The sequence below is a fragment of the Prunus mume genome, linkage group LG2 (assembly GCF_029339155.1).
Source record: "Prunus mume cultivar Tortuosa linkage group LG2, ASM2933915v1, whole genome shotgun sequence".
Classification (NCBI taxonomy): Eukaryota; Viridiplantae; Streptophyta; class Magnoliopsida; order Rosales; family Rosaceae; genus Prunus; species Prunus mume.
Window position 1 is genome coordinate 32936696 of NC_142699.1, and position 13285 is coordinate 32949980.

General features: G+C 34.6%; 1 protein-coding gene across 1 annotated transcript; it reads right to left on the reverse strand.

The window, feature by feature from the left end:
- Window positions 1-4279: 4279 nt before the first annotated feature.
- Window positions 4280-10736, reverse strand: LOC103323327 (tRNA-thr(GGU) m(6)t(6)A37 methyltransferase). The gene is made up of 9 exons (XM_008225315.3): window positions 10470-10736; window positions 10270-10391; window positions 9710-9810; window positions 8567-8762; window positions 8381-8473; window positions 6867-6926; window positions 6690-6764; window positions 6090-6170; window positions 4280-4815 (listed from the first exon to the last, which is right to left on the reverse strand). The coding sequence occupies exons 1-9, from the start codon at window positions 10552-10554 to the stop codon at window positions 4453-4455; spliced, it is 1176 nt and encodes a 391-aa protein (XP_008223537.2). The 5' UTR covers window positions 10555-10736; the 3' UTR covers window positions 4280-4452.
- Between the last annotated feature and the right edge of the window lie 2549 nt (window positions 10737-13285).

The following is a 13285-nucleotide window of genomic DNA, read 5'->3' on the forward strand; positions in this document are numbered from 1 at the left end:
ATATATATATATATATATATTGAATTGGGTAGTTGTGTAATATAGGTGTTAATAATTTATCAAACAATCTTGCACTTTGTATATCATATTTGTATTGGATCTCTTGTGGCCCTCTGGTCCATGCTTCACATGGGATGCTAGGGATGAGATTCTTTTCTTTCACCAATACCATTCTTTTCTTTAATACTAAATAAAGAACTCTATAAGTATACACGATTCAGATTGAAAGCTAAGCAACACCTTTCTGGGAAAAAAAAGAGGAAAGAAAGCCAACGGAATACCAAAACAAGGGTGTCTTTTGCTTTTATTCCAATAGGCCTCGTTTGGCACGCATGATGAATAGTATTTTAATCCAATTCTATGTTTGGTAATAAAAAATGAAATTTGAATTGGATGAAAAATAATACAGTCATAATCACATAATTTATATTTTTGCAAATGATGTTTTATTTTGTGCAAGGGCATCCCTTTTTTTTTGGGATCATTTTTTATTATCATACAAGAGATAATGAGAGGAGGGAAAATCGAATTTAAGACCTCAAGTGTAGGGTAAATATTTTTGACTACTTGAGTTACAAATTATTTACTTTTTGAGACCAATTTTAATCACTTTGCATCCGTGTATTGGAGAAGATGATGATAATTGCGTTTTGTTTTTTTTTTTTTCATCTTTTGGGCTAAATGCCTTATTATTTTTAAGCTTTTAGTTTATGCAACTTCCTTATCGCTTTTGGTAAACTACGCACAAAACAAAAAAAGAATATCTCAAGTCTGATTTAGTAACATTCAATTTTTACTTTTGGTGAAGAAATATGAGTTTTTTTATATATATAAAAAAAGAATTGAGTTAATTATTGAAATACCCCCAACTAGGACTCCAATTGGACGTAATGCATGAACTAAAAAATCAGCCAACTTAGCACCCGAAATAATTAAATGATCAATTTCACACATGTCGTTAGATTTGAAATAATTTCATCCAATTCTCCATTAATACTAAAGGTATATTTGTATTTTCGAATAAAATAAAAGTTAAATCAATAAAATCAATATAATTTTTTTTATTTTATAAAATTTATAATTAAACAAAAAAACCAGCCCCATCCTCTTTAGCACAACCCCATCCCACCCCCTACCACACCCCTTCGTCCTCCACCGGCAATTTCAGCCCCACCCACTTCCACAACCTTCATGACTTGTCATCTTTAAGCCAACTAACTTTCTTGTCGCACTCGAAAATCTTACCCAGTTTATTTCTTGGGCCTTGGTAACTACCCATTTGAGGCAATCTGATTTCGTACTGATGGTGTAAAGCTTGACAACCTTCATTGGCTTTACCTCACAAATTGCAGCATTGGACAAATTCCCTTTCATGGAACCCGATTCAAATATGTGCCATACCCAACAAAAACAACCCCAGATTCAGATATGGGGTGTTAGTTGGTGGCTGTTGTGGCTTTTCCATCTGGACTCTGGGGGTGGGAAGGTTTTGGCAGGGGTGGGTGTTGGGTGGGAGCGGCTGGCGGGTTTCTTTTTTTTCTTTTCATTTTTCTATTTTCTAAATATTTTAGTCATTAATAATAATATTTAAAAAATCAAATAGTGATTTTTTGAATAAAAAATGATGAAATTTGAAAAATTTAACGGTAAACATTAAATTGGTTGTTTTAATAAATTCAAATGCTAAATTGGCTGACTTTTTAGTTCAACGAATTATTCGACGAAGGTCGAAAAACGACTGAAAATTCGACGAAGGTCGAAAATTGCTAAATATAAGAAAGAAATAAATAAATAAGAGAGAGTTGCATGGACATCACATGGCATTAAGTGAGTGGCAATTTAGTAGTTGTTGGGCAAACTAAGGGCAGTTATGAAAGTCAGTTACATAATGCAGAAAAAGGCATTTAGTAATTAGTACGACTGATGAGCAGTTGAATCTCTTTGTTGGACCCACCACACCAATAAACAAGCAAAGCGGAAAACGGCCGACAACACGTCAATTGTTGCATCCGTGCTGATGTGTTTCTTGTTTCATTCGTTCAATTCAATTTCAAAGTCGCAGTCTGACTGCTGCTGTTGTTTTGCTCATAATAGTCGTGTAAACAAGACAAGCAATAACAACAAACAAATTAAAACAATACAAATTTATAAATAAACTCAATCTTAGATATGTATTTATAAAAAAATTTAGATACTGTAACATTATTCATTACTATTTAATTATTAGGAAACTTTGCAATAAATAATATCTGAATTTTTAGACTTGCACCCGATTACCATCTGAATGTTTTATTTTTATTATTAATCACTTGAATTTTATAAAGTGGTACAATTTACGTATCACGAAATCTTCATGTGAATGAATAACTTAATAATCATTGCATCTAAGTGTAAGAATGATTGGCTAGGTATGAGTACAGCGGGAAATCAATATCAACAAGCCAGATGAACTAAATATCACTCTACATGAGAGGCACATGATACATTTAAACGAAAAAGTGAACGAAACTTGATCTAAGTGGTAAATTGCAACATTTACAATATCCAAGTAGTTAATATTAAAAATTACAAAATTATGTGGTAATAGAAGTTCAAGAGACAAACAATTGCAACAAATCATAAAAAAATTCAATTGAAAATTCTAATTTTTGCTTCAAGTATACAACTAATAATTAAAAAGGAAACAACAACGCATTCATCACCATCCGCCAACCGTTTTTGAATTAAAAAGTCTGAATTATTAATCCAATATATCTCAACAACCATCATAGCAACTCAATTTAATTCCATTTGATTTTCCTTCTCTACATAATTTGCCTTCCAAGTGAAAGTAACAACCAGAAGCACCGTCATTATGACGGTAGTGGCGCACTGATGAGTAGATTCCTTATTCCCTGCCTACACTGTACCAACCACAAACTGTCCCGTCCACCCAACCTCATTATGCAAAAATAACTTTATTGTAAAGTGATAACACTGTTTTACTGTTCCGGTCAATAACACTTATATGTGAACAAGTTATCTCATATATCGTTGCATTATTTATTTGGGGAAGCAAAAAATGTTATCCGCGTTGCATGAGAGTTTTTCTCCTCGTTATGATTGCATTATGCATATAGTAGCATTTCCTCATTGTAAATAAATCACAATTTAACATGTGTTAGTAGTAGTACTCATAATTCATTTTTTGTGAAATCTTAACAATAATGATATGTTTACTTACCAATAATGAGTATGAAAAGACAGGGAATGATTCTAATTTTTGACTATGCCATGTTTACTAACACATAAGGAATGACAAAACTATGTGAGTGCCATCTTCAAACTCGTAATCCCATACCCCAGAAATCATGAATCATATCAACTAAAGAAGGGTAATTAATCCGATTCCCATTAATATTATCCCTTACGACCCTCTAATAATAACCTTTTTTTTAATGCTAAAAATAAAATTACAAAGCAAAACCTCTTAGGCACACAAGCCTAAAGAAGTCTAAAAATAACCTTACAACTCTATAATTCCTATTTCTATGCTAATTCCATATGGTTAGTAAACAAATGATTTCTTCTCATGTCAATTGCTTATTTTCTCATTCCTAAATTCCCCGATTTATTACGTCCCTCATAATCATGATAAGTAAATATATCATAAAAAAGTCCGTACAATGTAATAATGTTGGTCTTTTCTCATGTAAAGTAGGACAACACATTGTTCTTCCCTCTAGAAAAAGAGGAATTAAACATGTGTTGGCCTATGGAGGTGAAAGACTTTTGATGACGGATGCTCTCATTCTAGCACACGTCTGCAAAAGGGTATAATTTAAGGGACGACGGATGCTCTCATTCTAGAAAACTGCATATAATATGTTTTCTTTTCGATGTTGTCCCTTAACCAACTTAGCAAATGGTAAATTTGTAATTAAATGAACTATTAAATGGGTAGGTAAAATAGAATGTTGTAGTACTCGTTCTCAATTTATCATTTTATATGCATTTTTTAATTTCTAACTTTTTGTGAGCCTTATCAACATAGGCTTGGCTCCTCTTCAAATTCATTGGTCAAAATAAAGATGTTGATTTTCCCATTTGTCTTTTACCTTCAAAAGCAAAAGAATCAAGACCCAAATCAACACTCATGGTGGTGGCCACAACGTCCACAACCATAGTGCCATTCTTGCCTTTACTGAATTTCTTTCAAGACCACAAAATGCATATCCCCACCAGGCACTAGGTATATGATAATTGAAGTTTCCATGAAAGAGGTCTATGGCCAGCAATGTAACTTAAACCGAGTTTCAAATCCGTGTTCTATTTAACTCCACTACAAAATGATATAGGAGTCAGCCTATGAGGTTGTCCCCAAAAAAGAAAAAGAAAAAAAGAATTGGAATTTGAACAATACAAACAATCCAAAATTTTGAAACAGCAACATCAGGTCTCAAAGAACACAAATCAGACCCTCCACATAGAGTAATTACATCGCTTTTGACGACTGTTCGTGATGTTTGATACTTCTTTTACTTTCTCTACAACCACACTGAAGTCAGAATTGAGTCTGTACGAAACTTCCAATCCTTCTAGGGTTAGGTGATACATTATGTCCCCAGAAGAACTTGGGGGCTGCTCATTTCCAGGGCTCGAATCTTCTTCATCGTGGTCATTGTCTGAACTATCATTCAACTGTTTACCATTTTCTGAGTTAATGAAGGAATCATGAGGTCGATTTCGTTGAGCCAATGATCTAATATCCCATGAAAGCACCTGCTTTATCAAGTTTTGGAACTCGTCTGGTGAAGCATAGAGTGAATTATTTCCCTGCAACAAACCAAATACAGATAGAATGAAAGCTAAGCATAGGAATTGGTGCTTCATACTTCCGAGATTCTGGAAAGCCTTTGTAAGGACCGGCACAACTCGCCTTTCTACTCTTGTCCCAGTTAATGTCGTTAATTTTTGAACTGTTTTGAAGACAAAGGAATAACATTTCTAAACAGAAGATTTTCATGGCTAATTATTTAGAGTAGAAAAGAGCATGCTCTCTTTCCTTTCCCCCTCTTCCCGGGCAAGTTATTTTCTCTTCATAAGCAACAATAAACCTTATACTATCAATGAACTTTTAGTTATACACACTCCGCATTCAACAAAAGTATGTGTTTAATAGAGATCTTCCCTGACGAAGAATAAGATGACTAAGGATAACGCAACCAATCTATCAAATTTGTAAAATTACAATAGACAAGATTAACAATCATTAAATCTTGAGTTGACAAACCTTTCACAACCGTGCAGGGAGTGAAAAAAGGAAGTGGACATCTACTGACCCAGATATGCATGATCTGCTAAGAACTCCCACAGGGATTTTGAACAAATGCAAGTTAAGAACCTAGATTGATGGAAGACAAAATATAGCAGTCTTATTGATTATCCCCAGGTAGGATGAGGATCTCACAGGATGATGAGTTGTTGGATCTTCTAGAGTTTGATTATTGTGGTCTTATCCTCCATTAGATTCAGCGCCTAGACCTCGAGTTCTACCAATAATAAAAATGAAGGGAGAACTATATAGTTCTTTTGATAGGAAAGATAAACATGTATAGTTGTCGTGAAATTGCACACAAGGTAGAAAAATTTACAGCAACACAACCAATCCAATGATGGGGCACAAATTTGACATCAGCAGTAGTCAGTTTCTCTCTTAGATCTCCAAATTATTCAGGGTCGAAATTTGACATTCAGGTTTCTCTTTCTTAATTTTCTTGGATTATCTTCAGGTGTTCAATTAAATCCTGTTGGTTCCTGCTCTCTTTTCTTTTCCCTCGGCCTTTTATTTTCCTCTTGACAAGTACTTATGGGTTTAATTCATTGTATTTGTACTATCATTCACACTGTAGCTGAGTCCGTTTCTTAGGCTTGTTTTTATCTCTTTCCAGTGTCGTGAAGAGTTTGGATTTTACTAGTGAAGTGCTAGTAAGCAAGCTATTGGCGCAATTTGTAAAAAGAACTGAACAATTAGTCAAAGAATATAAAGGGACATTCCCTTTAAAATATGGTAAAGGTGTGATATTTTTAGTAAAGATTAGAGTACTCACTGCCATTTCCCAGCAATCAGCAAGTGTGGAAGTGAACACCTCAGAGAAACTAACAGAAGCTACTGCTAATATACTGTCTGCCTGCAGAATACATGGATTATTAACTTAAAACAAGGAGGGAATTGATGACATAAGTTACCAGAAGAGTACAGACAAGTTAAATTGGCATAGGAAGATGCCTCAGAGGTAGGTATGTTTAGTTTAAAATCACAATACACAGTTGTACACCAATATTTCACAATCTTAAAAAAAGGCAATTATATAGGAAAACTGAAATATCTACAACTACTATACATGTATAGTTCTCCCTAAATAGATATTTGAAGGTTTTGGTTATCTATTTTCAATGAACAGTTAAACCCCGACACGAATCCATGCTGCAAATCTAGTCTCCACTGAAGTGGAGTCTTTATTCAGCACATATGCACTATAGTGTATGAACATCTTTTACCAACAAACTATGTGTTCAACCTCCAAGATTAATAGCTGAAAATACACATGACCATAATGGAAGATAGTTCTCTAATCATGCAAATGGTAAATCTCGTATGTCATGAAACTATAAAATTTACAATTTCATGAGAGACATGGAAATAATACCGCTAACCACTTTGGCACTCTTGCTCCTTGGATGCTGTCGCAGTAGGGAATATAAGGTTTGACATCGAGTACAGGCTGTTGGTAAAAGTAAACCAAATAAGTTTGATTTCTAAACTAAAAAAATCAGAACCAAAGAAAATGGATATGGCCAGTAGAGAGGAAAAATGTAAAACTTACTGTCCCATCAACCAAATCCACACCAGAGAGTAGAAGCATATGCCCTTGTACAGCCTCCACCTAGAGTATACAGTGTAAATTTATAAGATTCAATACTTTCCCTCTTCCATAAGCATATTTTCATTCTTTTTTATGTGACGTCAAAATTTAATTTATGATAGGAACTCATATCAAATGGTACTAAATTTAATTAGTGATGAGAAATAATTAAGAATGGTTATGATAATTGATGAGAAAAAGTACAACCATGTTAATATCATATGAATGATCAACGTTAAATTATATGCGTCATACTTTACACTACTTCTCTAAGTGTCATAGTTACAAAGTAACTTAGAGAGTTAAGAATAAGGTTAAATAAACTTTTAGTCCTTGAAGATGGTCAGGTTCCAATTCCTTCCTTGGTCAATTTTGTCCTTCAGTAATTGCGTGCTTTCCACTGAGGTATTTTATTGACTATGCCGCACATGCCATGTAACCACCCTAACTAATTTTCTTTGTCATCTTATCGTACTATTGAGAGAGAGAGAGAGAGAGAGTCATGGTCAATATACTTTTTCTTCACATTAAGCACCATGCCACCATTAGCTTCCAGTCAAATGCTGTCGTTGCCACAATAATGGCCTACCTCATCACTATTTCCTCACCATAGTTCAAATCACCATGACTGGTTCAGCAAACTATCTCTTAGGGACAAAAAAGCATTTTGACCAAAGAATAAAATATATGAAATTCTGGAAACAATACATGCAGAAACATATAGCCTGCCTGAGTAAATTAGTTAAGGCAGATTAAGAGGGCCGGAAGCTCATGCTCCCTTCAAAAGCTATATAACCTGCCAGTGTAAATTGGACTTTCTGAATCCATCTTTTATTAGAAGTCAAATTGTTTGAGACTGTAAATCAGACTGGAACAAACTACATATAGTTTGTTAGAATCTAGCATCCCACCCAGAACTAATTGGAAATGGGTGGAGAGGCACAACACAAGACATATATCATAATGAAAAGTTTTACATTCCTCATGTGGGATATCTCTCAACACACCCCCTCACATGTGGCATGACATGAGTCAAACACATGGACAACTTAAAAAGGGTGACGTGGGAGACCGTGTGGTTGTTGGGCCTAACATGACCTAAAACGTGGATAGCCTACTCAAAGATGTTGGAGAACTAGTAGACCCATAAGCTTAAGCTGTTAGGGAATGAGCGAACAATGTATATCAAGCTTACACCGTTATAGAGGGAGAGAGAGAAACATATAGGTGAAATCCTACTTTGCACATTGCAACCCCACAAGAAGTGGGGAATGGGGACCGGAGGTTTCAAACTGGAAACCAACGTTCTGATGGGTGGAGAGAAAGAAACTACTAGACGGGCTTGGATTGCATGAGATTAGTAAGCTGATAGTTCTCGAAAAAAGTACCTGAGATTAGTCTAATGCAGAATGTAGATAAATCTTCTTTCAAGCTACTTTAAAAGATGCATATCTTCTGCAGCAGTTTAACCTTACCTTGGCAACACTGAGTCCAATGGGGGATGGCCTGTGTGGAGATCTTGTTGCAAAGAGTCCCTTCCTTTCACCGTTTAGTGTTGGCACTCTTACCTATCCATCCAGTCAACCTTTATATAGAGTTAAAAAGAATAATTAATAACTGAAATCACAGAAAGCAGTATACCAGTATTCAGAGGCACACACCTTGGCCTTGAACTTTGACTTAGTTGGATCTTTCCAAAGCTTCTCTAGATTTGTATTTTGATGGAAAACATATATAACCCAGCAGTGAGAATATTCTCCAAGACCCTCAAGTGATGCTGGAGGAACACGAGCTGTATTAAAGATCAAACAGGCCCTCGAGAGAGGCACAAGTACAGGTTGCCTGGGCGTCCCATTCCTGCCCAATTGAGAAGTGAAAGTCATCAATGGGACTTCAAAGAAACAAATTTGCATGCACAACAAATATGCAAATTTTGTCTTGGCGACATCAAACATGCACTTTTTGAATTCCTTTTATGTTAACAAGGGAAGAAACAAATCTCAGGGAATCGGAGTTGACACTGGTAAACCCAGGAGAACTAAAACCCTGCAAAACTAAGCATGCACAAGCATGAGGTGCAACTGCAAAATAAAGGTTTCCTAGTATGCTATTCATGCACCAATATAAACTGCATGTTTGGGTATAGAAGTGCGGCATATCACTCTAACTCTATGATAAAACTAAGCTTCAATATTTAATTTATCTATATGATTCCTTTTTCTTTGGCAAATGACAGGAATACATCCCACATACCCACTGGGGATTGAACCCCTGAACTCAACCTCAACCCTTATTTTCTAGAGGGAGAAAGGTGCCATTAAACCCAAAGACTGTTGGCTATCAATATGAATGTTTTAAAAAAATTTATGGGAAGACAATCTAACTTTTCCAAGCACTATTGACAGTTTTCACCATAATTTGATTTTGCTACACATAGAAACATGTACAAAAGCATGAATGGCAGAGCATTTGCAAAAAAATTCACAACTCAAAAGAAAATAAAAATGATTCCAATTAACTCATTTCTCGATTTGGAAAGTAATATTCTTTGGATATCTTTATCCAGTCAGTCTGTCTGATCTTTATATTTTAAGTCCTTGAGTATCATAAGATTTCTTCAACAAATTCATGAAGAGTAAACACTTCTAGTGATCCGATCTGGCTATTCCTCACTCACCTAATTACTCTGGGTGCAATAAATTATTTACTTATCATTTTGATAAATGTGTGACATAAAAATGCAGTCAAGGAATGAGAAACAAAGATCTCTAATTTGGAATACCAAACGCCGCCCACCCAAATACCTGGTAGAGAAGCATGACTGGATGACACCAATAGGTGCCATGGGGTAAGAAGTCAGCTCCACATTATCCAACTTAGGTTGCGTTAGTGCTTTCCTCAAAGCCTCCAATACAAAATGAAAAGATCTTAGCAAGTAGAATAGAAATGTGTGATGACATATGAAGGGCCAATGATAAGAATCAATATACTTTCAGCTCATTGACAGTGAGATCCTCATATAATATGAAATGAACACAATTATGATCTAGGCAATGCCTAAGCATTTACAAAATGAACATAGACAAATAATTAGGGGACTTGGATACCAAGCAATCAAATTTCCAGTTACACAGGTATATATTCAATAAACCAATTCAATTAAATACAGAAACACTGCCCTCTACTCTCAGTTAGATCTCTGAGAAAGTGCAAAGATAATTATTTTCAAGTAAGATTCTTTTTTTTCTTCTTCAAAGAGGCAAAATAAGACCATTACTAACGGTCAGCTTGTTAAAGAGGCAAAAGGGTCAGTATCTTTTGGTTTTTTTTTTTGGTGGGGGAGGAGGTGGGAAGAAAAGGGTACCTGCTGAGCCCGAATTCGGCCTTGCCTTTCAGCAGCACAATTGTCTAAGGAGGCCTTGAGAGATTTCTCGAGCTCTCCAATCTTGGAATCCAAATCCCTCGATTTTCTTTTCCAAAAATACACTGTTACAGACCAAAAGAACAATAAACTACAAGAACCCAATGCAACACAAAAGGAGAAAACAAAATTTGTATACATACAAGAAAAGGCAGTGGAGGCGGAGAGAGCTGCGAGCGCAAAGGTTATGGTGGCTGTTAACCATTTTGATTCTGTGCTGTAGCCCATCGATTCTCACTGCTAAAACTTCTTTTGGGTTTGAAAATGCATTCGCTAAACCAGAGTTGTAGGTTGAAATTATGGAACTCTCTCAGCTGCTGAGCGCTGGCTGCTGCCAACTCTGTTTGATTAGCCGAAGGAGAGAAATGTTTTGAGTGCCTTAATTAGTTAGCACCCGCCAAGACCTATTAAACTACCTCTCCCCCGATTTTTCTAACCCTAAGTATTAGAGGTATAGTTAATTACGATTTGAGAGGATTTTGAAATACTTTTGTCATATTTTTTAAGTGACTTACAGATTCTACGTTTGAATTAGCAGGGATGTATCCAATCCATATTTAAGGAGAGTGTATTCAATTTAGATTTTAAATGATTTTAGAAGAGTTATAAACTTGATGGAGTTTAATTGAATTTAATTGAGTATGATTGAAATCTACAAACTCCAAATATATTTTGATTAGATTCGTATATAGATTTTAACTGAGTTTGTTAGAATTTTATTATTGATTTTAATGGAGTTTATAGAGATATTGGTGGTGGTGGTGTTGGCAGTGGCGATGATGGTTTGTGGAGGAGGTGGGGGTGGTGGCAGAAGTGAGGTGGTGGAGGAGGTGGGGGTGGTAGTGATGGTGGTGATGGTGATGGTGGTGGCGGTGGCAATGATGGTGTTGATATTGGTAGTGGCTGTGGTGGTGGTGACGGTGGGGCTGCTAATGGGGTGGTAGTGGTGGTGGAGATGGGGGTAAGGGTGGTGGCGGTAGGGGTGGTGGTGACAGTGTGGGTGATGGTGGTGGTGGTGTTGGGGGGTGGCGGCGATGGTTGTGGTGGTGGTGGCGACGACGATGACTGTCGTGGTAGTGGTGGCGACGACGTCAATGGTGATAGTCATGACAAGATGGTGGTAATAGAAGTGGCGAAATCATATCTTGAGAATAAAAATAATATATCTATCAAAATCTTTGGAGGGAAGCAAAGATTTGTCATGGCCTAAAATTAGTCTAATATCAAACAAAATCCACCACTTTTTGTATTTCCTTTAAAATCAATGAGTTTTTCAATACACCAAAACTTTAATGAAGTCTTTTAAAATTGTGAGTGAATACATCTAAATTTGAAATGGAGTTTAAAAATTCTAAATTTAATAAACCTATAATTGAATAGACTTCTATAAAATCGTGATTGAATACACTTAAATTTTTAAACTTTTTTAAAATCTTTTAAAATCTAAATTGAATACACCCCCCTAAAGGGTGTATCAAATTTTTACAATGGGTTAGGGTTCTTGAGATTTTGATAAAAGTCAGAATTTCTATATTGATATAAACTAATTTCCGTGTTTGGATTTTTTTTAAAAAAAAGAAATTTTGTATGGGAAAAAACATGGAATTTGGAGGTCATAAATACCAACTTTAAATTATATATAAAAAGTTGTCATTTCTAAAATTCAAAAAGAGATTGAATTTTTTTTCTTTCATAAAGATAACTTTACAGATAGAGGTTAAATTCCGTATTTAAATCCATTACCCAAACAATAAACTTTACAAATACTAGAACTTTAATTTCCATCATTTTAAATTCCATTATTTATGAATTCATTTGTACTTTTAAATTTCTTCATCCACTTTTTATTATTTTATATATAGAGTTTAAGAGTCTGGAGATATTCAATTTAGATTTTTAAAGAGTTTATAAAAGTCTTGTGGAATTCAATTGTGACATTTAAAAGTAGTTAAAAATATTTAAAAGTTTAGTGGTATCCAGTTATGACTTTTAAAAAGTCTTTAAAAGTTTGGCAATATCCAAAAAGTTAATGACTTTTAAAAAGCTTATTTTAAGGCTAATTGTTAAGAGCAAAAGTCTTGCCAATTTACTAGTGACTTTTATCAACTCTATAAAAGTATTTACGAATTTGTCAATTCTATGAAAGTCACTCACTTCAAAAAAATTCTTTATAAGTATGGATTAGATACACCCCCTTAATGGCTTATATGATTTTATTTATGGATTTCTATGATTAAGATTTTATACTTATGAATTTTAAAAGATTTATAACTTTTGCTATTAACAATTAGCCTTAAAAATATACAAAAGTCATACTTTTAATAAGTTTTTATTTTATTTTTAAAGACTTTTTAAAAATCACAACTGGATATCACTAAACTTTTAAATACATTTAAATAGTTTTTAAAAGTCACAATTAAATACCACATGGCTTTAATAAACTTTTTAAATTTCTAAATTGAATACCTCCGAAATTTTTATCAAAGTCTTTAAAAGTGTGAATTGAATACACCCCCTAATATCTTCAACATACTCTATTTGTTCTTAGATCTAAATGACTGAAGTTTTGCTCAAGAAAGAAAGTTGCTCTTAAAAAATGCACATAAAAGCTCCCAATACATAAATCTTCAACATGAATTTTCTACTTCGACAAGTCATTCAATGCTGCAATACATCTCACCTAGGATTCCTAAAAGCAATGATAACTAAATCCCCAAGGAGAAATATCTTGCTGATGAATACGTCCCTGTTAATCGATTGGGCTTTTTTGCTTTCATTTTCAAGTCTTTGGCACCTCAGTCCACATCTCCCTACTTAGTAACCATTATCTAGTAAAAATCTGATTTTGCAATATAACCAAGGTCAAGTTTTCATTCAAGAGCTCAAGCCTAAAAAATATTAGTCATAAAAAGAAAACCAAATTAAAGGCCTAATAACAACTTAGAATCTAGAAGCAACG

Coding starts and splice junctions, on each gene's coding strand:
- LOC103323327 (XM_008225315.3), bottom strand. CDS start 10,554: ATGGGCTACAGCACAGAATCAAAATGGTTAACAGCCACCATAACCTTT. Junction 9,811..10,269: donor GCCGAATTCGGGCTCAGCAG/GTACCCTTTTCT, acceptor TTTGTATTGGAG/GCTTTGAGGAAAGCACTAAC. Junction 6,171..6,689: donor GAGTGCCAAAGTGGTTAGCG/GTATTATTTCCA, acceptor TGTATTCTGCAG/GCAGACAGTATATTAGCAGT.